Raw genomic sequence first — 24,367 nt, 5'->3', positions numbered from 1 at the left:
GTTGCCAGAGATCTCTGCTCCCCATACTATAGATCCATCCCTCTATGTGGCATGGCTCCCTTTAGGAGAACATGCTTAACTTACATCATGTTCTCTTCCCCACACCTGCTGGGAGAGATCTTCTGGCCTGCCTTTCCTTTTTACAATGATGGTATACAGAGCTTTTGACTCGGCCGCCAGCCCAGCAATACAGTAATGGGTTTCATCTGTTGGTTCCTGGCATTTCCTTGGTAATTTTTTTTTTTGCCATTGAATAGTTGGCGACTCTGCCTTTCAGAAGGTCATTCCTGGTCCTAATTTAAACAAAGCCAAACACAAAACACTCCATTGACACACATCAGCCAAGTTTGTCCAGTTTATTACATTTTTCCTGGGAAAAATGATGCAAAGGTGTATGAGAGCGTCATCAGTGTTTGGCAAAGTAACTTCTGGACTACAGTTCCCAGAATCACTTTGCCACTGGGAATACTACAAATAAATTGATCCATCCAGAGATTAAATATATTGATTTGTTGTCTTAGGTTTTTGTGGCCAGAATCACTGGGTTGCTATGAGTTTTCCATGCCATATGGCCATGTTACAAAAGCATTCTCTCCTGACATTTTGCCCACATCTATGGCAGGCACCCTCAGAGGTTGAGGGGTCTGTTGGAAATTAGGCAAGTGAGGTTTATGTGGAATTATGTCCAGGGTAGGAGAAAGAACTCCTCTGTGCTTGAGGCAAGTGTGAAAGTAGCAATTGGCCACCTTAATTAGAATTGAATGGCCTTGCAGCTTCAAAGACTGGCTGGTGGCTGCCTTCTAATGTTCTTATTTAAAATTGTTCCAATGACCAAAATAGAAATTTTACGTTCAATATAGTTGGATTTGTATCAGATTTTTCCTCCGCTATAGTAACCGAAATGATTATAGCAAGAAGTAATAGCAATTTCCGGAATTTAAGAGTTATTAGAACGATCCTGGATTGGTGGAAGTGGAATGTCTGCGTTTTGCTACCAAAACTATTGTATTTTGAGTAGGTTTTTGTTATAAAAATTACACTCAATCTAAACTAAACATGCCCTTTTCTGAATGTTACTCTTTGCAGAGGATATGGTTTAGAGGAACTAGAAAATTTATTTATTTATTTATTTCGAACATTTCTACCCCGCCCTTTTCAACCCCTGGCGGGACTCAGGGCGGCTTCCAATTGGCAATAATTCAATGCTGCATCATAAAATACAGAATAACAAATATAACAATTAAACATGAACATTAATAAATAAAGATTAAAACAGTATACTTACACTCTGATTAGCTATTGGCCGTCTGGTGGCTGTTTAGCTAGCCATCTACTAATGATTAGTCCTCTTAACTTATCCAAATCCTCTTCCATGCCATAGTCAAACATTATCAATTGTCCTTTAACCTGATTGCCGGAAGGCCTGATCCCACAGCCATGTTTTAACCTTTTTTCTAAAGGTGAGGAGGGATTTCAATGACCTAATTTCCCCGGGGAACAAATTCCACAGGAGGGGGGCCACCACCGAGAAGGCCCTGTCCCTCGTCCCCACCAAACGTGTTTGAGACAAAGGCAGGGCCTAGAGCAGGGCCTCCCCAGAAGATCTTAAGCTCCCAGGTGGGACGTAGAAGGAGATACGTTCAGACAGGTACGCTGGAACAGAGCTGTATAGGGTTTTATAGGTCAAGACCGGCACTTTGAATTGTGCTCGGAATTGGATCGGCAGCCAGTGGAGCTGGCACAGCAGAGGGGTGGTATGCTCCCTGTATGACGCTCCAGTGAGTAATCTAGCTGCTGCCCATTGGACTAATTGCAGTTTCCAAACAGTCTTCAAAGGCAATCCCGCGTAGAGCGCGTTGCAGTAATCTATTTGGGATGTGACAAGAGCGTGGACCACCGTGGCCAGATCCGACTTCCCAAGGTACGGGTGCAGCTGGCGCACGGATTTTAACTGTGCAAAAGCTCTCCTAGCCACCGTGGAAACCTGGGGTTCCAGGCTCAGCGATGAGTCCAGGATCACTCCCAAGCTGCGAACCTGCATCTTCAGGAGGAGTGTAACCCCATCCAACACAGGCTGTAACCCTATGCCCTGTTCGGCCTTATGACTGACCAGTAGGACCTCTGTCTTGTCTGGATTCAATTTCAATTTGTTAGCTCTCATCCAGTCTGACACAGCAGCCAAGCACCGGTTCAAAGTTCTGATAACCTCCTTGGTAATGGGTGGGAAGGAGTGACAGATTTGGACGTCATCCGCATAGAGATAACACCTCATTCCGAAACTCCGGATGATCTCTCCCAGTGGCTTTATGTATATGTTAAACAACATAGGGGACAGAATTGAACCCTGTGGGACTCCACATGACAATGGTTGTGAGGTCGAACAGGTGTCACCCAATAACACCTTCTGGGACTGTCCCTCAAGAAAAGACTGGAGCCACTGCAAAACAGTACCCCCAAGTCCCATATCCTTGAGGCGTTCCATAAGGATACCTATCGAAGGCCGCTGAGAGGTCCAGCAGAACTAACAGGGACACACTCCCCCTGTCAAGCTCCCGGCGAAGATCATCTACCAAGGCGACCAAGGCTGTCTCAGTTCCATGTCCCGGCTTAAAGCCAGACTGTGATGGATCTAGATAATCAGTGTCTACCAGAAATCCCTGGAGTTGTGAAGCCATCACGTGTTCCACGACTTTGCCCAAATAGGGGAGATTGGAAACTATCTGGAAGTTGACTAATTGGATGGGGTCCAGTGATGGTTTTTTCAACAGTGGTTTTATAACAGCTTATTTTAAGCTGGCTGGAAATTTGCCCTCCTGTAAGGAGGCATTAACCACCACCTTTACCCACTCTGCCAACCCCCCTCTGGCTTCTTTTATCAGCCAGAATAGGTAGGGGTCTAGGATGCATGTGGTAGGTCTCACCTCTTCAAGGATCCTGTCCATATCCTCAAGCTGATCCAATTGAAATAAATCTAATAAAACCGGACAAGCAGGTGCTCTCATCACATCCTCAGAGACTGCTGTTAACATGGCATCGACCTCGGAACGAATCAGCGCAACTTTATCCGCAAAGAACTGAGCAAATGCTTCACAGTGAGCCACCGAGTCGTCAGGGATCTCGCTTTTCAGCGGATTTAACAGCCCTCTGATGACTCGGAATAGCTCGGCCTGACGGTTCTTTACAGACGCAATATTGGGTGCAAGAAATGACTTCTGTGCCGCTTTATTGCCATGTCATAGGACCTTAGGAAGGTGTCTAGACGTGTTTGCGCTGATTTGGACTTCTTCCAACGCCACATGCACTCTAGCCACCTCTTCTTTCGCTTCATCACTGCCAGCTCCTCAGTAAACCAAGGGGCTGGTTTAGCTCAGTTATTTGAGAGGGGGCGTTCCGGGGCGATTGTGTCGATTGCCCTAGTCACCTCACTATTCCAGCAGGAGACCAAGGTATCAACAGAGTCATCTACCAAGGAGGCAGGAAAATCCACAGGAATCCATTCGGATCCATAAGTCTCCTGGGGCGGACCATTTTAATAGGTCCACCACCCCTACGGAGGTTAAGAGACGCAGTAAGTCTAAACCTGATCACTCTGCTCCATGAATACAATATAAAAGATACCGGATAAATGCTTTTAGGCAGACTAGCTAAGACCCAAATGAGGAACCTGTTTGTAAAGTTTTCTGAGGATGCCTGCCAGAGATGTGGGCAAAACATCAGGAGAGAACGCTTCTGGAATATGGGCAGACAGCCCAGAAAACTTACAGCAACCCAGGGATTCTGGCTATGAAAGCCTTCAACAATATTCAATGCTTTGTTCCAATGAAATACAATGAAACACAAATACACAGACAAAGGCAAAGGCTTCCCCTTTCATTTCCGGCTCTGGAGGTGGTGCTCATCTCCAACACAGATGGGAAGCACCCCTGCATCATGGGATGGGGTCAGTTGCTTTCGATAACAACAACAACAACAATAATGGGATGGGATGGGGTTGTGAGGTGGATGCAGGTGGATGTATGTGTATGTGTATGTGTATGTGCACATTTTTGCAACATATATGGTTGGTGTATTATCTTTTCGAAATAAAATTTAATTAAATTTTTTTTAAAAAAACAATAATGGGATGGGATGGGGTTGTGGGGTGGATGCAGGTGGATAGAAACCACGGTACCATATAGTTGTGGAGGAGGCTGGTAATAATAATAATAATTTATTTATATTCTGCCCTTTTCCCAGAGGGGACTCAGACCAGATTCCAGCATGTAAACAGACACAGGCAAACATTCAGTGCCTTGTTATAGTAAAATACAGTGCAACACAAGGACACAAACATTTCCGACTCTGGAGGCGGTGTTCATCTCCAGCTCTGGAGGAAGTGCTCATTCCCGTTTCCAAGCCAAGGAGCCTGTGTTGTCCGTAGACACTTCCTGGTCGTGTGGCTGGCATGACTGCTAGGAGCTTCTTTTTTGTCTTTTACCACTGAAGCAGAACCTATTGATCTACTCACATTTGCATGTTTTCGAACTATTAGATTGGCAGGAGCTAGGGCTAACAGTGGGAACTCACCCCATCCCATGGATTTGAACTGCCAACCTTCAGGTCAGCAGTTCATCAGCACAAGGGTTTAACCCGGTGGTTCTCAACCTGTGGGTCCCCAGATGTTTTGGCCTACAACTTCCAGAAATCCCAGCTGTAAGAATTTCTGGGAGTCGAAGGTCAAAACATCTGGGGACCCACAGGTTGAGAACCATTGGATTAACTGATTGCACCACCGTGCCCCCATTAATTCAATGGGTCTACTCTGGTGCAGAACCTAAACAAGAGAACATAGAGAGCTGAGGCATTCCCTCCCTGTTTTAGAGCTCATTTTTGGATGACCAACTCTCAGACTGTAGACAGTCTGGCTAGGGCAAACATGGGCAAACGAGAGCCTACCAGGTGTTTTGGACTCCAACTCCCAGTATTCTTAACATCCTCAGGCCCCTTCCTTTTCAATTTCCCTTTCCTTTTCCGCTTAAGTGGCTGAGAGGAAAAGGAAGGGTCCTGAGGCTGTTAGGAATACTGAGAGTATTCCCCTGAAGGTCTAGGGGATTCTGTGAGTTGTATTACAAAAGAGTTACGCATTGACTGTTTTAAAGAAATTGCTCTGTTGTTGCCACAGCTGCCTGGTTGGAATGTGCAACTCTCTGGGACATCTGCTTGTTGGCAAACTATCTCTTTTCTCCTAAAATAGCAAAACCTTCCCTCCTGGATTGACTCAAGGTTTTGACAAGGTTTGACAAACTTCCTTGCCCATTGGTAGGACTGAGGGAATGAGACTCAGGCTCATGCACCACAGTACCTCTTTCAGTCTTCTTTTCTTTTTGCCTTTTTCCCTATCCATTGCGGTGTCTCTCTCTCTCAGAGAGTTTCCATCGCTCCTTATCTCCTTGGAGTGATTGTTGTTCTGTCCTGCTGACTCAAAACAATCAGAAACAAAGGGAGACACATGTGTGGGAAGAACCCAAACGGAGGAGAAAATTCCTGGGAATTCAGGCTGCTTATCCATTATTGCAGAATACTATTAGAAAGGAAATAGGAGGGGGAAAAGAGACGGAACCTGTAACATGAGGCAAATGTTAATTTCCTCCGTGCTGCCCCCCAGTCCGATTTATTACTTCCTCGCGTAAGAGGTGAACATCTGGTGGAATCACTTAAGCAAACATTTTTCAGTCTGAGCTGTATGCTAACTCTGGAAAAAAAGGAGTACCAAATATTTAGCTCTCTCTTTCTAACACACAAACACTACTCTGGGATATATATTTTGTGATCAATTTCAGTGATGCTTTCCTCCTCCCAGCGGAACTGTAGAATCCTGGAATGTTTTTGGCTTAATATGCACACTCTTGGAAACAAATACTCAATCCAAACATAAATATTGTTGCTGTTATTAGTAGATTATTTGAATTTCTCTGCTTGTGGGGTAGCTTGAGAAGTGTGCTTCATTGAAAGAAATTGTAAAATGGGGCCAACTCGTGCAATAAACCCCAGTGATTACACTGAATAAAGGTTCTGTTTGTGCTTTTAAGCATCAGACACGCATGGTCATTATAATCAGTATTATTATTAAATTTGTTTATATCTCACTTTTCCTCTTGTTCAGGCTTACAAAAAAAATAAGAGATATTCAAAACATTCACCGTCATCAACTGAGTTCTTCTGAGAGAAAAAGGAGTTTCTTAGTGTTCCAATCATAGAATCATATAGTAGGAAGAGACCTCGTGGGCCATCCAGTCCAACCCCTTTCTGCCAAAAAGCAGGAAAATCACATTCAAAGCATCCCTGACAGATGGCCATCCAGCCTCTGTTTAAAAGCCTCCAAAGAAGGAGCCTCCACCACACTCTATGGCAGAGAATCCCACTGCTGAACAGCTCTTACAGTCAGGAAGTTCTTCCTCATGTTCAGGTGGAATCTCCTTACCTTTAGTTTGAATCCATTGTTCTGCTTCCTAGTCTCCAGGGCAGCAGAAAACAAGCTTTCTCCCTCCTCCCTATGACTTCCCCTCACATATTTCTAAATGGCCATAATGTCTCCTCTCAGCCTTCTCTTCTGCAGGCTAAACATGCCCAGCTCTTTAAGCCGCTCCTCATAGGGCTTGTTCTCCAGACTCTTGATCATTTCAGTCACTCTCCTCTGGACACATTCCAGCTTGTAAACATCTCCCTTCAATTGTGGTGCCCAGAACTGGACACAGTATCCCAGTTGTGGTCTGACCAAGGCAGAATAGAGCATTGGTAGCATGACTAATTAATAATAATAATAATAATCATCATCATCATCATCTTTATTTATATTCTGCTCTATCTCCCTGAGGGGATTCAGGGTGGATTAACAGTACACATATATGGCAAACATTCAATGCCGTTATACAGTTAACAAAGACAGACAGTACATAAACAGTCGCAAAGGCTTCCCATCTTTTTCAGTCTCTGGCACGTGGAGGCTGTGCTCGACTCCAGCCACGAGGGGTGCTGTTGCTCCATCTTCCATGCCAAGGAGCCTTGTTGTCCTTAGATGCTGCCCCGATTGAATCGCTGGCATGTTCCACATGGGTGCCTTTTATTACCCCCCCCCCCTCCTACCAAAGTGGTACCTGTTTATCTACTCACATTATTGTTTTCGAACTGCTGGATGGGCAGAAGCTGGGCTGATGGTTGGAAGCTCACCCCAACCCGAGCTTGAACTGTCAACCTTTCGATCAGCAAGATTTTCTGCAGCTGGCAGTTTAACCTGCTACGCTAAAGCCCGGCCTCTTATGTCTTGTGTCATGTGCTATTCCAGATCTTGGACTATAACATCTATCAACCCTAGCTAGTATAGGTAACATTGAGGGATGCTGAGGGTTGCAGTACTGCCATATATAGCATGCTGCACAATTCTCATTCCCACAGTTTGTTGGATGCAACAAGGAAGGGGCGTCACTCATAATCCTCTGGTGTATATCAGTAGATAGGATTTTCATTACACTTCAATAGAGTTTCTGCTGGACAGGCCCTTTTGGTATTTGCTGTTTTTGAGAAATTGGAACATTGAGACCATATTTCACAGGAGGAGGAATTCTCAAGAAGAGCATTATTTTTGCCAGGAGCACAGATATTAATCAATCTTGCTTGCAGTAGCTATCAATCAACTATCCTCTTCATCCCAAGAGGTAAAGCAGTGAAGCTTTCCATGCTTTTTCCACTTGACCTTGAAACAGATCTGCTGTTTTTGCTTCTGTGGGGCCTGGAAGGAGAAGAAAGCTTGCAGGAATCCAATGGTTTTCCCCTGCCCTCTTTTTTTAGCAGGAGATATTGGGAAATCACCATGGTAGCTTCATTGCTTAGGAGTTACTTTGAAAATGTTGGCCAACAATAGGGATTTATGGTTTTCTTTCTTCTTAATATTGCCTTTGTGGCTTGAAATCATTATGGATGTCAATCTGACAAAATTTGGATTATTTGTTCTTCTACTTATTTCAAAAGCATTTTGCTGGCTCCAGAGATACAGAGGGTTTAATGGAATGGGTAATTGTAAAGTATTGAAGCTCAGGTGGGCTAAAACCTCTCAAAAGAGCCCCTGAAATAGTCTTTGATTATTTAATTCCCGTTACCTTTGTCATCAAGTAAGTCTAGTAAGCCATGGATAGCAGAGGATCAAATTATACATGTATGTTGACTGGGCCGGATGGAGACGGTTGGCTTTGCAAGACAATTAACCTGTTCCATGGAAAAAATGAGCTGGAACAGTTAAATCTTCTTTTAATACAACTGATGGGAAGCATTGCCTACTAATAACAGTGATATATATTTATTTATATTCTGCTTTACCGCTCCTGAGGGACTAAGAGCAGATTATTATATACATATGTGAAGCAAACATTCAATGCCTTTTACACACAGCAACAACATACAACACAGATAAAGGTGAAGGCCTTCCTCTTTTCCCTTCTGTGGTGTCTGGAGGTGATGCTCAACTCCATCCATGGGGAGATGCTCTTGTTCTATTTTTCTATGCCGAGGAGCCTATTGTCCATAGTCATCTCCAATTGTGTTGCCATCATGTTCGCGTATCTGCATGGGGCGCCCTCTTCCCTTCCCACTGAGGTGATACCTATTGTTCTACTCACATTGCATGCTTTTGCATTGCTAGCTAGACAGAAGCTAGGGCTGACAATTGGGAGCTCATCCTTCCGGTCAGCAGATTTCCTGCATCTAGCGGTTTTACCCACTCCTAGAATGGAAGGTAGCAGACAAATTTGGGGGGGGGGGATGGCAGATTGTATTTGGAACACAGTTCTCTCCACCACCACCTTCCTGTGGTCACTATGTAGTGGCCTGCTATCAAAGCCAAATGCTGTAATTAAATCTGGCCCGATCAAGTTACCATCAACTACAGTTTCTTGGAGTGTGTCATCCAAGTCATTAACGCCCCTCCCTCCGCAAACCTAACATCAAGATAAAGGTTTCCCCTTGACATTAAATCTAGTCATATCTGACTCTAGGGAGTGGTGCTCTTTCCCATTTCTAAGCCAAAGAGCTGGCATTATCCGTAGACACCTCCTAGGTGAAGTGGCCGACATGATTGCATGGAGTGCTGTTACCTTCTCGCCGAAGTCGTACCTATTGATCTCACATTTGCATGTTTTTTAATTGCTAGGGGCTAATGATGGAAACTCACCCCCTCCCTGGATTCAAACCCCCAACCTTTTGGTCAGCAAGTTCAGCAGCTCAGCAGTTTAACCCGCTGCACCACTGTTGCCTATGAGAAACCTAACATAGGAGATTGCAAAAACACACAGAAATACTTTTCAGGGCAGTTCTCCCACCTTATGATTCCTCCACCTTGATCTGAGACCTAGGAGTAAGTAAGACCTGAGATCTGCACCTATTTGATGCTGGATTTCCTCCCTCCCTGTTTGTGTTTCAGATGTGGATGTTCTTCAACGGTTGGGCCTCATGGGGCCGAGGCCTCTGGGCACGTCATCCCGCAGCACCGTTCCTCAGGGAGTTATCCCCTTCAAGTCAGGGGTCATCTTCACCCAGCGGGCACGCATCGAAGTGCCCATCAGCACTGTCATTCCCACTGCTTTTGGAACAGACTTGGCTTTGGTTCTGAGCCTGTGCTCTCACCGGGTCAACAGTGCTTTCCTGTTCACCATCAAGAACCAAAAGAAGAAGCTCCAACTGGGGGTGCAGTTCATCCCTGGCAAGATCATTGTCTTCGTTGGCCACAAGCGTTCCGTCTATTTCGATTACAATGTACATGATGGGCAGTGGCACAATTTTGCCATCGACATCCGAGGCCAGGCCGTCACCCTGTTTACTTCGTGCGGGAAGCAAAGGGTGCATGCGGATTTGCACCACAGAAAAGATGAGACGCTGGACCCTGGTGGGTCTTTCCTCTTAGGGAAACTCAACCAGCACTCGGTGCAATTTGAAGGTGCACTGTGCCAGTTTGATATTTATCCTTCCGCCAAGGCAGCTCATAATTATTGTAAGTTCCTGAAAAAACAGTGTAGGCAGACAGACACATATCGGCCGAATCTTCAGCCTCTCGTCCCACTTCTGCCCAAAGATCCAAGAGCATCTACAAGGACTCCATCCCCATCACCAGCTCAGACTGAGCTTTTCCTTCTAGGCTTGTCTAATCTGACCACTGTGATGCCTCCATCGTTATTCTCCAAGGTCACCACTTCTCAGAGGAACAAAAGACCAGTGGTGGTGTCTACCACCATCGTTCCATCAAAGCTGCCACCTCTGCTGCCAGCCACCAAAGCTGCAAAGATTGTGGTGGTGTCCCCTCTAAACCCGCAAAATGCTGAAGCCCAGCTCCACCGGACAGTCATAGTAGGCCGTCCAGTTTTCAAAACAACCCCCCGAACAACCACAGTCACAGCCTTTGGGAAATCCCGCTCTACTTCCAAGATGAATTTGGAGAAACCCCATTCACCCACAAACAAAAACCTTCCTTTGGTTTTCCCAAATTCAACCATGAACCCCACAGCAGCTGCCAGTAAGAAAGAGGTGCCCAAAGTGACCAAAGCTACAATCAGTCCAAGCCAAACCATCAAGTCCACTTCAGCCTCGACTACTACGAAGCCACCGATAAAGAAGACAGAGAATTCCTCCCGCAATCTCCACCCAGCGACCTTAAAACCCAAGACTCAAGGAATGGCCAACTTACCAAAGAAGTCCGCAACTACACCAGCACCGAAGAAACCAGATCCTACTATTGCTACCATCCTGTATACCAGACCAATGCTTGGAGTTGTTTATCCTGTTCTCAGAACGAATTTGGAAAGCGTGAATTTAACTACGCCAGCTGCCACAGATGGATATCAGATGTTTGATCCAGTTGGGCCCACTCTCTTTCCATTTGTGATGGGGCTTCCTGAACTGAAAGGAGATCGAGGTCCCCCGGTAAGTAATCTACTTGGTTGTTTGGGCAGCAGGAGTCAGAAACATGTCTTCTAGCCATGCCTACTGTTAAATGGGTGACTTGTTTCCATCTTAAGAATGGTAATAATATTTTGGCAGGGTTGGGAATGGTTTCCAAGAGCCACTCTGGGCTCCTACTGCTCTGACCATGATCCTCACTTCTCTGACTACAGGACTGCAATTACGGACCTCTAAATTAATGAGTTAGGGAGTTGGATATGTTTAGCGTGAAAAAGCAAAGTGATATAATAACTATTTTTACTTATATGAAGGAATGTCTTATAGAAAGAGAAGCTGGCTAGGGTTGCTGTGAGTTTTATGGACTGTATGGCCATGTTCAAGAAACATTCTCTCCTGATATTTCACCCACATCTATGGCAGGCATCGTCAGAGATTGTGAGGATTGTTGGAAACTAGGCAAGTGGACTTTATATGCCTGTAGAACAGTGTTTCTCAACTTGGGGGTCGGGACCCTTGAGGGGGTCGTGAGGGGATGTCAAATTGAGTATTCGTGCCAAGTTTGGTCCAGCTTGCGTGAATCCACAGCGCTCCTCTGGATATAGGTGAACTACAACTCAGAAACTCAAGTTCAATGTTTACTAAATCCTTCCAGTATTTTCTGTTGGTCACGGGAGTTCTGTGTGCCAAGTTTGGTTCAAATCCATCACTGGTGGAGTTCAGAATGCTCTTTGATTATAGCTGAACTATAAATCCCAGCAAGTACAACTTGCAAATTACAAAATCAATCCTCCTCAAACCTCACCAGTATTTAAACTTGGGTGTATCAGGTATTTGTGCTCAATTTGGTCAAGTGAAGGAAAATACATCCTGCATATCGGATATTTATGTTACGATTTATAACAGTAGTAAAATGACAGATATCAGATAGCAACTAAAACAATATTATGGTTGGGGGTCGCCACAACATAAGGAACTGTATTAAGGGGTCACGGCATTAGGAAGGTTGAGAACCACTGCTGTAGAATGATGTCCAGGGTGGGAGAAAGAACTCTTGTCTGTTGGAAGCAGGTGTGCATGTTGCAATAGGCCACCTTGATTAGTATTGAATGGCCTTGCAGCTTCAAAGCCTGTCTGCTTCTACTAGTATTAAATACTGGTTACCAGTATTTTAAAAAAAATCTAAAATCAGGAAAGTAAATAAAGAACAACACTCAGAAAACAGGGGAATTCCAGACAGGAAACAAATAGGGCCAAATAACATTTCCCAACAAAGGATTCCCCCAGGCAGGAAGTAGCCTGGGGGAAGCCTTTGTTGGGAGGTGTGAGCTAGCCCTGATTGTTTTATGTCAGGAACTCCCCTGTTGTTTGGGTGTCCCTCTTTATTTACTGTCCTGATTTTAGAGTTTTTTTAAATACTGGAAGCCAGATTTTATTTATTTACATGGTTTCCTCCTTTCTATTGAAATTGTCCACAAGATTGTGGATTTCAGTGGCTTCTCTGTGTAACCCGACATGTTAGTTGTCAGAGTGGTCCAGCATTTCTGTGTTCTCAAATAATATGTTGTGTGCAGGTTGGTTCATCGGGTGCTCTGCTATGGCTGACTTCTCTGGTTGAGTTAGTCTGCAGTGCCTTTCATGTTCTTTGATTCGTGTCTTTATGAGGACTAGGCCCAGAATTTTGGCAAGAGTCTTTCCCAGCCTCACTTTGAATCACCAAGGATAGAAGCTGTGGCACCTGGTAGCCAAAGAGTCTTTTGGACTTCAACTCTCACCATTCCTAACAGCCAGTAGGCTGTTAGGAATTCTGGGAGTTGAAGTCCAAAACACCTGGAGGGCCGAAGTTTGCCCATGCCTGGCATACTGAGTCTTCAAAGCTTTGAAGAGGGATTTTTATCAGACGAAGCCAGACAAACTGAGGATTCACACTGCAACCTCTGGCATGCAAGTCTGTGTTCATCCAGCGAGTTTCTTCTTTTCCTTAAACGTGTGAATGAATGGAGTGACAGATCTGTCAATTTGGCCAGCTTTAGTGAAAAACCTTTCGAACTCCTTTATAAAGCTCAATATCCACTAAAAAGTGGCAAAGGTATAAATAACATTTTTTCCTTCCCAGGTACTATTCCCTTTTCTTGTCTTTTGCTGGGGAATTGTTTTTCCATGTGTCATCTTTCTGGGCTCTGCAAAATGAATCATGCTTCTGTTTAGGCATCTAACGGCTTGTAAAACTCTTTTTAAATAACCGCAGTTCTGAGGGAAATCTTATGGCACTCAGAGGTATATTGTGGCAGAATGCATAGCTTTGCCAAAGCCTGAAATAACAGAAGCAGCAAGGTTCTGTCAAAACTCAAGAAGGGTTTTCAGATAATACTGAGCTTGGTGACTCATTATGAAGCACCTTTCTCTGCTATTGGTTGGATCTTCCCTCTTGAAATCAGAGTACAAAAGTAGTTTCCACTCCATTAACTCAGAGGAGGAGAGAAGGAGTCTTCCCTGACAGCACACGCAGAAGCAAACCGCTGCAGCTTCGACTAGCTTCTGTATTCTTCCTCATTAATAACTTGTAGGCTTGTGCAAAAAAAATCGGAAGTTTTGGAAACCATAAGAAAATCGGAAGTTTTGTATGTCAGAAGCCACATCCGAATTGTTTGCATGACCCGCACCAAATATTTTAGAATCAAAACTTACTTCATAGTATTTCATTTTAGTTTTGTCAATCTCGGAAGGCTCCCAAAGTCATTTTCATATTCAATGCAAGGCAAGGAAGCAAAGCCAAAGGCTGGCTTCGTTCCTTGTCATTCCGCTGAGAAACGAATGTAGTGTTGCCAGTAGCAGCAGGCAAAAGATGGAGCAGTGCATTCTGGGAACAGCACAGAACTCTGGGAAATGTAGTTTGGGAAGGGAAGAGCCCTATGCCAGAGAATTCAAAACGTCCTGCCCTGAACTACATTTCCCAGACTGCATCAGCATATTGTAGTTTAGCCCATGGTTGTGGCTCATAGCAATGTAAATGGGGAAGGGATCATGGGAAATCTGGGCCTATGAGCCAACATGAGATTTGAAGTCCTGAAAATTATCAGTCTGTGTCTCCAGCAGTTAGTGAAGGTCACATTCCAGAGAGGTGCTGAGATGTTGAAAAAGAGTTATTCCTTAGGAAAACAAGTTCAGAGGCTGAAATCCCAGGTGGAGAGAATGCGTTGCAAGATGGTTGATAGGAGATTCAGGTTTTGTAAACTTCATGCTGCTCAACATAATCTCCTAAGGTCACAGCACTTGTTAGAGAAGAGACCTGTATCAGTAAGTCATGGGAGGAGGCATGATTTCATGTGTTTATTAAATAGGCCAGGAGAATTTTCCAGCCACTCTGGACAAAGTTGGTAATTGAGGCAGCAGCTCTTGCCAAGTCCTACTCATGCTTTTTGAGGGAATTCTAGTTTGGTGTCTTTGCTCCTGTTTCATGCTTCCAAGTTTGAAGGATTGTTCCTGAATTTTTATATTGGATTTTATGCTGCCTTATATCTCCTGGTTTTCTTGCATTCCTGTACTGGATGTCCTGTTGCTTTGGGATTTTGGATTACTCTTGTACCTTGAACCTTGTGGACTATTATACACATATAGACTCTGAAGTTTTTACTATTTTTGCTGAAGTGTTTTTTTAAATATAAGCTTCAATAAATTGCTTGGCCGATTTAACTTGGACTGGAGTGTGGTAGTAAGAACAGTGGTGTTTCCTAACTTGGAGTACAACACATCATCCGAAAGTACCAATTGAGATAGCAGAAAACTTTGAAACTTTGAAAATTCACGGATAGGTGAAACGTTCTGAAATTTGGTGGGCTAACAGTGGTAAATGTGTTCTACCATTGTAGCAAGTTTCACCCCAATAGTTTTAAAAATGGCAAAGATAGGAGCCCCTTGAGTTTCCCCAAGTCTAGTCATTTAATTATGTGCAATTACTATAACAAAATAGTAACGAAATTGCATTACTTTCATTGCAGTAATGAAATTTTTACTAAGTATACTTTAGAAACACTTTAGAAATAAAGCACCAGCGCTCACCAGTTTTGTAATGATTTTTGGACCATTTTTAATGAGTTGCACATCTCTAATAACTTGTTGTCTGGCCACATGTGTTCCCGTACATCTGTGGAATGATGGAAGACCTGGAATCAGGAATGGATGTCTCCAGACACAAAACTCTGATTTCTCCACAGTTTGCAAAATGTTCACAATCCCAGTCTGTCCTGGAAAGAGTGGACAAGTTGGCCTCTTTGACCTCCCAGATTTTTTTTTTAAAAGAGCACATTACTGAGGGAAAGGTTACAGCCTATGTTGGAATTGGCTTCCTTGACTTCTTTGATGACTCATTTTTCTAGGCATTGTTCTTTCTTTTTTAGTTTCTCTCTCATACTTTGTTGGATGTGCTCAGATGGCAGAGCGAGATGACATCTTGAGAAATGTTCTTTCTTTATGCAGCCAGACAAATGCATCTTCAGAATGCAGATGCTGATAATAAATAGCTCTCTGGTTGAGTAACTGCTTTGGCATCGCTTCCATGCTTTCTTTCGGGCAGGCATTTCTGATGAGATTCAGCCTGCAGCCGAAGAACCGTTCCTCAATCTGGCATGTTCTGTTTCATCTCTGTGCCCGTCCCACTTGGATTGGACAAATTGCAAGGCGAAAATTGCAAATTGTTCCTTGTGCAGCTAGGGCTTCCCAGATGTTGGAAAAGAAAGGGCAGCCCACTGTGGTGAGCCAAACAAAGGCCGAGGAGGAGAAAATATAGTTGGGGATGATTGCAACTTGGCTGCAGGGAAGCGGTAGTTTAGAACATGCTAAAGAATGGTGTAGCTTATGCATGGTTCACCACAGGCTATTTATTTATTTATTTGTCATGTCAGAAGCAAATTGGGAATACAGTTGTAATGTATAGAAAAACCACAAAGAAAGTTAAAAACTTGGCATTATACTAAATGTCCTTTGACCAGAAGCTGGCCACTTGGAGTGCCTCTGGTGTTGCTATAACAAGGTCCTCCATGTGGCAGGGCTCAGACTACATTGTAGTAAGTGGTCTGTGGTTTGCTCTTCTCCGCACTCGCATGTTGTGGATGCCACTTTGTAGCCCCATTTCTTAAGGTTGGCTCTGCATCTCGTGGTGCCAGAGCGCAGCCTGTTCCACACCTTCCAAGTTGCCCAGTCTTCTGTGAGCACAGGAGGGGGTTTCTTATCTGGTGTCAGCCACTGATTGAGGTTTCAGGTTTTAGCCTGCCACTTTTAGACTCTCATTTGCTGAAGTGTTCCTGTGAATATCTCTGTAAATCTTAGGAAACTATTTCTTCATTTAAGGCATTGGCTTGCTGGCTGATATCCGAACAGAGGATGGGCTGTAAGTGTCAATGCCACGATCCTTTCATTACAGGCTTCTACTTCTCAATGGATGTCAGGTGGTGCAAAACTGGCTAAAAAGTATTGTAGACATCAAATGACCAGCCACTGCTAGAAGGGCCAGAGAGTTTCATCTATGCTGACGATCGTGCCATCACCGCCCAAGAAAAGAGCTTTGAAATGGTTGAGCAAGAAGCTCTCCAAATATTCAATATGCCCAAATGTGAACACTTGGAAAAATAATCCTTGACATTTGGGGGTTGTAGTTGCTGGGATCAAATCAAAGAGCATTCTGAACCCCACCAACAATAAAATTGGGCCATTCTGTTCCCACACAGAACCCCCTGACTTGAAGGGACTCGCTAGCGTGAGCCTCCCTCCAACCTCACATGCTCTCTCTCATCCGCACATGTGCACCACGCTGCCATAAGCTGAAAATGCCTGCTCTTCCCTCCTCACTTGGAGTCTTAGAAACAGCCCTCCCCAGGGCTGAGAGGCCGGCTGAGAGCTGGGAGGATTTGCCAATCTGTTTCCAAAAAGGAAGAGAAGGACAAGCAGAGAGATCTTCAGCCTTCTCTACCAAAGAGGTTCCTAAGACCATCAGAAATAAAGTAGATGATCTGGATTGTATATTGCAGTGTGGAAGGGGCCTCAGTAAATTCACCAGAGGAAGGAGGAGAGGAGGAGGTCAAACCTTGCCCTTCCCTGTAGACAAAGAAATCATGAACAAACAGTGATTGAACTGAGCTGCCCTTCTTTATTATCTGTATACGGCCCTTCCTTTTTCTTCATTTGTGGTCGTTTGTAAATATCCTTCTGCTATTCTGAACTAATCATGTTTCTGGGAATCGGGGAGTCTGCAACGGTATCCATATCCCTTTGTATCCTCTGTCATATACAACAGTATCCAGCTTTCCCCCTGCCTGCGAAATCCTTCCTTGCAGGTCAAGCTTCTATTTAAGCCCTTCAGAAAACACAGCAAGGAAAAATATACAACATATGACTGCATGACTATATCTGGTGTTGAGGAAGCCCTTGGGTATATATACAGTTCCCAACTTGAGAATTTCTGTTGTATACATAGAGAAGGGATTTTTCTGGGGAGCGGGTGGATGTGGATGCTCTTGTCCAACTTTACTTGGTTTGAAAGCGTAGGCTGCAAGTAAAGCCTCATGTGGTTGGAAGAAACAGTTGTCCATGCAAACATTTATATATGTGTGTGAGAGAGAGGGGGGTGAAAAGTGAGCTAAAACGGGATATTGACAAAAGCTTGCTGAGTAGATGATGTCTCTGTACCCCAGAATGCTCATTATTGGAAGCTATTTTAAACCAGGTGAAGAGAAAATGTGGCTTTTTCGTGGCATACCCTCAAACATTTCTCAGGTGAAACAAGTAACATCAGTAGGTGGTTATTTTTACTATTATTAAAAAAAAAAGAGCACACAAGGCAGAAGTGTTTGCAGCTTTTTGCTTTTGTCTAAGTCCCTGGAAAGGGCAGGATTTCTCCCTTTCCTATCCTCACTCTCCCCAATTGACATAATTGAGCATAGACACCTTTGGCAATAATTGAAATGAACTGAGGATAATAATAATAATAATAATAATAATAATAAGCACAGTGGGTTGTTGTAAGTTTTTCAGGCTGTCCAGCCCTGTTCCAGAAGCATAGTCTCCTGATGTTTCGCCTGCATCTATGGTAGGTATCCTTAGAGGTTGTGAAGTCTGTTGGAAACTAGGAAAATGGGGTTTTATATATCCATAGAATAATGTCTGGGGTGGGAGAAAGAACTTTTGTCTGTTGGAGGTAGATGAGAATGTTTCAATTGGCCACCTTGATTAGCATTTAATGGTTTAGCAGTTTCTTACTGCCCGGGGAATCCTTTGTTGGGAGGTGATTAGCTGTCCCTGATTGTTTCTTGTCTGGAGTTCCCCTGTTTTTGAGTGTTAATGAGAATTGTGCAGCATGCTATATATGGCAATACTGCAACCTCCAGCATCTCTCAGTACTAGCTATACTAGCTATGGTTGGTAGATGTTATAGTCCAAGATCTGGAATACCACATGACACAAGACATAAGAGGACGGGCTTTAGCACAGCCGGTTAAACCACCAGCTGCAGAAAATCCTGTCAACCGAAAGGTTGGCAGTTCAACAAGTGCCAAGTGAAATACCTATTAATATATTGATGTAGGCTTTCATAGCCGGAATCACTGGGTTGCTGTAAGTTTTTCGAGCTGTCTGGGCATGTTCCAGAAGCATTCTCTCCTGATATTTTGTCTGCATCTATGACAGGCATCCTTAGAGGTCTGACCTCACAACCTCTGAGGGTGTCTACCATAGATGCTGGCAAAACTTCAGGAGAGAATGTTTCTGGAACATGGCCATACAGCCCCCAAAACTTGCAGCAACACTAGTTAATATATTTTCAAATTGTAAAAGAGCACGAGCAGAAATGTCCCTCTTGTGGTTTTCCTTGTCTGAGAAGGAGCCATGTCCAAGTGACGTGATCTCTTGGCTATGTATTTAGGAAGAATCAGAAGGGAGAGGTGAGACTGCTTCAAGGGCAGTTCGGAAATGTACACATCTGAGGGTTAAAAGATGCTAAGCTCAAACTGTTGCATTCTCCAGACTCAGGCTTTCCAGCTGGACTAGAGTGTCCAATTGTCCAGAAAACTACTGGAGCTCCTAATTATATTCCTGCATTCCCCTCCTCCAGGCTCTCTTTGGCAGCAGCATCAAGGCTCAGAATAAACTGAGGTGTCTCCTCGATGATTTATGATCAAGTAGCTCATTATGAGTGATGCTTTTCCCCCTTTTTGCATGAGGGGAGAGAGAATGAGAGAAACCAGAAGACGCAAGAATGCTTGGAAGGCAGCCTGATTTCTCAAGAGCCCTGGAAAAGACAGGGCTTTGACCAAAAGTAGACCTGGGAATCGGCCACAGCTTCTGCAGGGCAGCAGGTGCAAACACAGCAAACATTAGGGCTATAGGTTCGGGGCATGGCCAAAAGCATTCCCTCCAACTGCCACAAATGGTCAGGGCAGTCGGGATTAATTCTCGGTCACCTGAGTTTCCTAGCTGCTTTTACAATGCCTCAGTTTTTCTCTCGTCTTCTCACTTCACGTCCTTATCACCTCATTTTTCTATAAGGTTTTAGCAATTAGTTTCTCGATTTTTTAATCTATATAAATAAAAATGTAATGTTCATTTGTGGGATTAACATAACTCAAAAACCACTGGACGAATTGACACCAAATTTAGACACAATATACCTCTCAGGCCAACGAGTGACCATCACTCATTAAAACACTGAAAAGCACAGCAGAAGGGACTTAAAAGGCCAAGATGCTACAGCACATGCGCAAAACAACTTCTCCTGGCAAACAAAACACACAATAGCATATCCACACTCTCTTCCAGACTACAGCTCCCAGCAGGGCCATAGCCAGAAAAAAAATTCAGGAGGGGTTGAAATTTGGGGGGGGGGTTGAAAATTTCACAGGGGGGTTGAAACCTGCCTCCTCGCTCACGCTGAAGCAAAGAGCACAGCAGGGGGCAGAGCAGCCTTCAATAGCCTGCAGCTCCGCCCTTGTCAACCACTTCCACCAAGTTTGGCCTCCTTAATGAGAGCATTCAACATCCCCCCCCCCCAAAAAAACTTGGTTGCTTCACTACTGTTCTGTCGTGCGCTGGGCCTGTAAATAATTGTCTTTAGAACAGGATGTGCAACCTTTGCCCAGCGGGAAGCCAGGGGGCCTAAAGAGAAGTTCTCAGAGGTTTCCACCACAAACAGTCTTTAGATGGCTTGAGAAGTACAACAAAGTCTTTTATTAATGAACAATCAAACAGAAACTTCTCTTGTCTTCAGTAAAGTTAAGCAAATGATTCCAAGCTTTTAGGCAACTGGTGAATTCCTAATCTTGCCCACGAAGGACAGGCAACTGTCTTCAATAACTTCTTCTTTAAAGGAAAATCCCCGTTTTAACTTCTCCCAGGCTGACTGTAATCTAACCCTTACTGATGTGGGCTCCGCTACCGGGTTGAACTGCATCTCGAATGCCGAGTGGACCTACCAGCAAGGCAGTAGATGTTCTCCAGCTGGAGTTCTTTGGTCTTTAGGGCTGTTTTCCTGGAAATTCTTTGGAGACTCTTAAGACTTTTCTCCCCCGGAAGGTCTTAAGGGTTGAAGCTTTTGTACAGGGGAAGCTTGCACACATCCTCTACATAAGCTTACCTTGCTGAGTCTAACTAAAAATGGCTCCCTTCCCAATTGCCCTGAGCAAGGGGCGGGACCAAAACTAAACAATGATGGACAGGTGACTTGCCCTATGACTGCAACCAAAGAAGCTACCTATCTGCAGAGTCCCTGAAACCTAGGACTGCAAGCAAACATTTAATACAAAGCAAATAAAGTTGGAGCTCCTGGTACAGCTGTACCAGAACAACTACATAAGCTATTGCTGCAAGTAATGACAGTGTGAATAAATTGCTAATATTTGCTTGTGATAGTGCTTGCAGTTCTGGAGGGACTCTTGATTTTTGCATCTCATAGACTTAGCATGGGGATTTGGTTAACCAGTTAAAATTCATGAGTAAACCAGGTTTTGAAAAAAAATCTGAAACATTTCGGGGGGGGGGGTTGAACCCCTAACCCTCCCCCCCTCGCTACGGGCCTGGCTCCCAGCATCCCCTAGACCAGGCCCTTTAGGAGAGGAGGATAATCCAAATGCACTGCTTCCAAGCCGCAAGCTTTCTTCTCCTTGGATTTCTTTGAGAGCATCCCAATCCTTGCATATTTCCAGTTTCCTATTTATTTATTTATTTATTTATTACACTTGTATACCGCTAATATCTCAGCCTAAGTCGGCGACTCATTGCGGTTTACAACATCTAAAAACAACAATATTCAATTTAAAAGCATAAAAACACATATAAAATACAGAATTATTAGGCCACCAATAACAATCCAAATGCATCTCGTAACTGGAATCACAATCCAAATTAGTCGTCTGTAGTTACCAATCCTTAATCGTCAAAATTCGTTTCGTCGGATTATCCGAATGCTTGTTCAAACATCCATGTCTTTAGTTTTTTCCGAAACGCCATCAGCGAGGGGGCTGACCTGATCTCTATAGGGAGGGTGTTCCAAAGCCGAGGGGCCACCACAGAAAAGGCCCTGTCTCTCGTTCCCGCTAGCCGCACCTGTGAAGCCGGCGGGATAGAGAGCAGGGCCTCCCCAGAAGATCTTAGGGCCCTGGCAGGCTGATAGGCTGAGATACGTTCGGATAGATAAGTTGGGCCAGAACCGTTTAGGGCTTTAAAGGCCAACGCCAGCACTTTGAATTGAGCCCGGTAGCAGATCGGCAGCCAGTGGAGCTGGTACAACAGAGGAGTTGTGTGCTCCCTGTGCCCCGCTCCTGTTAGTATCATGGCTGCCGCCCGTTGGACTAATTGGAGCTTCCGGACTGTCTTCAAAGGCAACCCCACGTAGAGAGCGTTGCAGTAATCAAGGCGGGATGTAACCAGAGCGTGGACTACCGTGGCCAAGTCAGACTTCCCAAGGTACGGTCGCAGTTGGCGCACAAGTTTTAACTGTGCGAATGCTCCCCTGGTCACCGCCGAAACCTGGGGTTCCAGGCTCAGCGATGAGTCCAGGATCACACCCAAACTGCGAACCTGAGTCTTCAGGGGGAGTGCGACCCCGTCCAACACAGGTTGTAACCCTATACCCTGTTCGGCCTTGCGACTAACCAGGAGTACCTCTGTCTTGTCTGGATTCAATTTCAATTTGTTCGCCCCCATCCAGATCGTCACAGCGGCCAAGATAGATTAGATAGAGATAGATAAGTTGGTAGATAGATCAATCAGGAGGACTGCTGGGAGTAGTCCAAGAATAGGTAGAGAAGGAAGAAAGGGGAGAAAGAGGAAGGGAAAAAAGGGAAGGAAGGGAAGAGAAGGAAGGAGAGAAAGAAAAAAAGAGGGAGGGAAGGTTGGTCACAGCAATGTGTGGCGGGTACAGCTAGTCAAGTAATAACATATTATGTGTGGTCATGTTTGTATGGGTCATTTTAAGATTTCATATTTGGTTCTTTTTCGTCTATTATTAATTTTAAAGTTAGGTTGCTTTTATATTGCTTGATGTGGTCTGCTTTGATGTAATTTGTATGTTTTTCCTTTTTGGCATTGAATGTTTGCCATATATGTTGAAATATATATAATGCTTTTAATGTATTGTGTTTTGACTGGTGTCATATTATGTTTGTTTATTTATTTATTTACAGTGTTTATATTCCACCCTTCTCACCCCGCATGGGACTCAGGGCAGATTACAATGCACATATACATGGCAAACATTCAACACCTTTAGACATACAACATATATAGACAGACATAGAGGCAATTTAACATTCCAGCTAGACTATTAATAGTTGAGAGCTCACTCCAACCCGGACTGGCTTCGAACTTATGACGTCTTGGTCAGTAGTGATTTTATGCAGCTGGCTACTAGCTAGCTGTATCCGTGATTAATTTTGGTTGTTTACAACTTATATAAACAACCGAAATTGTTGGCACAGTGGGTTAAACTGCCTAGTTGCTGAACTTGCTGACCAAAAGGTTGCCAGTTTGAATCCAGGGAGCGGGTTGAGCTCCCGCTGTTAGCCCCAGCTTGTGCCAGCCTAGCAGTTCGAAAACATGCAAATGTGAATAGCACTCTATGCAGTCATGCTAGCCACATGACCTTGGAGGTGTCTATGGACAACGCCGGCTCTTTGGCTTAGAAATGGAGATGAGCACCAATCCCCAGAGTCAGACACGACTGGACTTAAAATCAGGACTTAATTTACCTTTACCTACAACTTATATTGAGTTTATTTTATTTTTTGTTTTGCCTCGATTACTGTTCTTTGGTTTATATCATTGAATGTTTGCCATTCTGTTATATTTCTGTTATATTTTGGAAACGGCCCTGAGTCCTTTCGGGGACTGTCAATGCAGAATGTCCACAGTGTTCACTTAAAGTATCTCTGACATGTATCCAACCTATCTTTAAAAATCTCCAGTGAAGGAGATCTTTAGTCAGAATCTCCTACCTTGACATTTGAATCAATTGGTGTAAAGTCTGTCCTCTGAAGCAGTCAAAAACAAGCAAATCACACCTTCCATATGATTCCTGTTAGTGCATCCTGATGGCTCATACAGTTCCAAATTCCAGGATTCCATACGATGCAGCCATGGCAGTTAAAGTGGAATCAAACTGCTATCATTTCATGGTGTGAAAGAAAGCAAAGCTTACTCTGATTAAGCAAGTCTCAACTTGGCTGGATCTGTTGGAAATAGCAACCTTCTTCAAGTTATTAGTTATGTGTATACTTCAGATTACTTACTGTATTGTATGTGTGTGCATTGGTATGCAATTTTTCTTAACTCTATGCTGTGGGAGAGGCCGCAAACCATGTGATGAGATCTGGGACTATTCAGGACTCAGACTCCATTATAGAAACAATATCCTTTTAGAAGTCAGTTGAAACAGACTCTATCAGACTCTCAGAACAGAAAGAGGCTTTAGACTTTGGATTGTTAAGATTTTAAGAAAGATGCTCTGTGTTATCTGCATAGAGAAACTGTCTGTAACTGGATTGATAAGAAATATACCTGTATGCTGAATACATTAAGTTTGTGAGTAAACCAACTATGCTATTTTAACGACAACTATGTTATTTTTGGTCCCTTGAGAGTGATTTAAACAAGATGTTTAAGGGAGAGTAGATTTTTTAGGCAACTGAAAAGAACACTTCTGAAACTCTGCTATATATGTGTGTGTGTGTGTGTGTGCACTGGCATATCTTTGTCCCTAACAGTTCAAAGAGATATCTAGGTATATCTGTTTAACACCTGAGAAACGTAATTGCCTTACATGAATACTACTGGATATTTAAAACTAAGGAAAAGGTTGACTCAAGTGAGTTTTTAACTCTTCTCAGGGAGATTCTTGGTTTTCCCAAATGGTAATCAATGTCATTTTCCAAAATGTTATGGAGATTTCCATTTCCCAAAAGCATCCCAT

The 24,367-nt window shown here is 43.9% G+C and overlaps 1 protein-coding gene across 2 annotated transcripts in view; it reads left to right on the top strand.

Annotated features, from left to right (window-relative positions):
* COL27A1 (collagen type XXVII alpha 1 chain) overlaps positions 1–24,367 on the top strand; it is a 213,135-nt gene that overhangs the window by 13,454 nt on the left and 175,314 nt on the right. For both annotated transcript variants that reach the window (XM_060757312.2, XM_067471901.1), the window contains one exon: positions 9,449–10,941. In XM_060757312.2, coding sequence (XP_060613295.2) covers positions 9,449–10,941 — 1,493 coding nt within the window. The remainder of the gene's footprint in view (positions 1–9,448; positions 10,942–24,367) is intronic.

Source organism: Anolis sagrei, chromosome 11, assembly GCF_037176765.1.
Source record: "Anolis sagrei isolate rAnoSag1 chromosome 11, rAnoSag1.mat, whole genome shotgun sequence".
NCBI classification, from domain to species: Eukaryota; Metazoa; Chordata; class Lepidosauria; order Squamata; family Dactyloidae; genus Anolis; species Anolis sagrei.
Note: the sequence above shows the minus strand (reverse complement) of the source record. Positions and strands in the feature narration are given on the sequence as shown.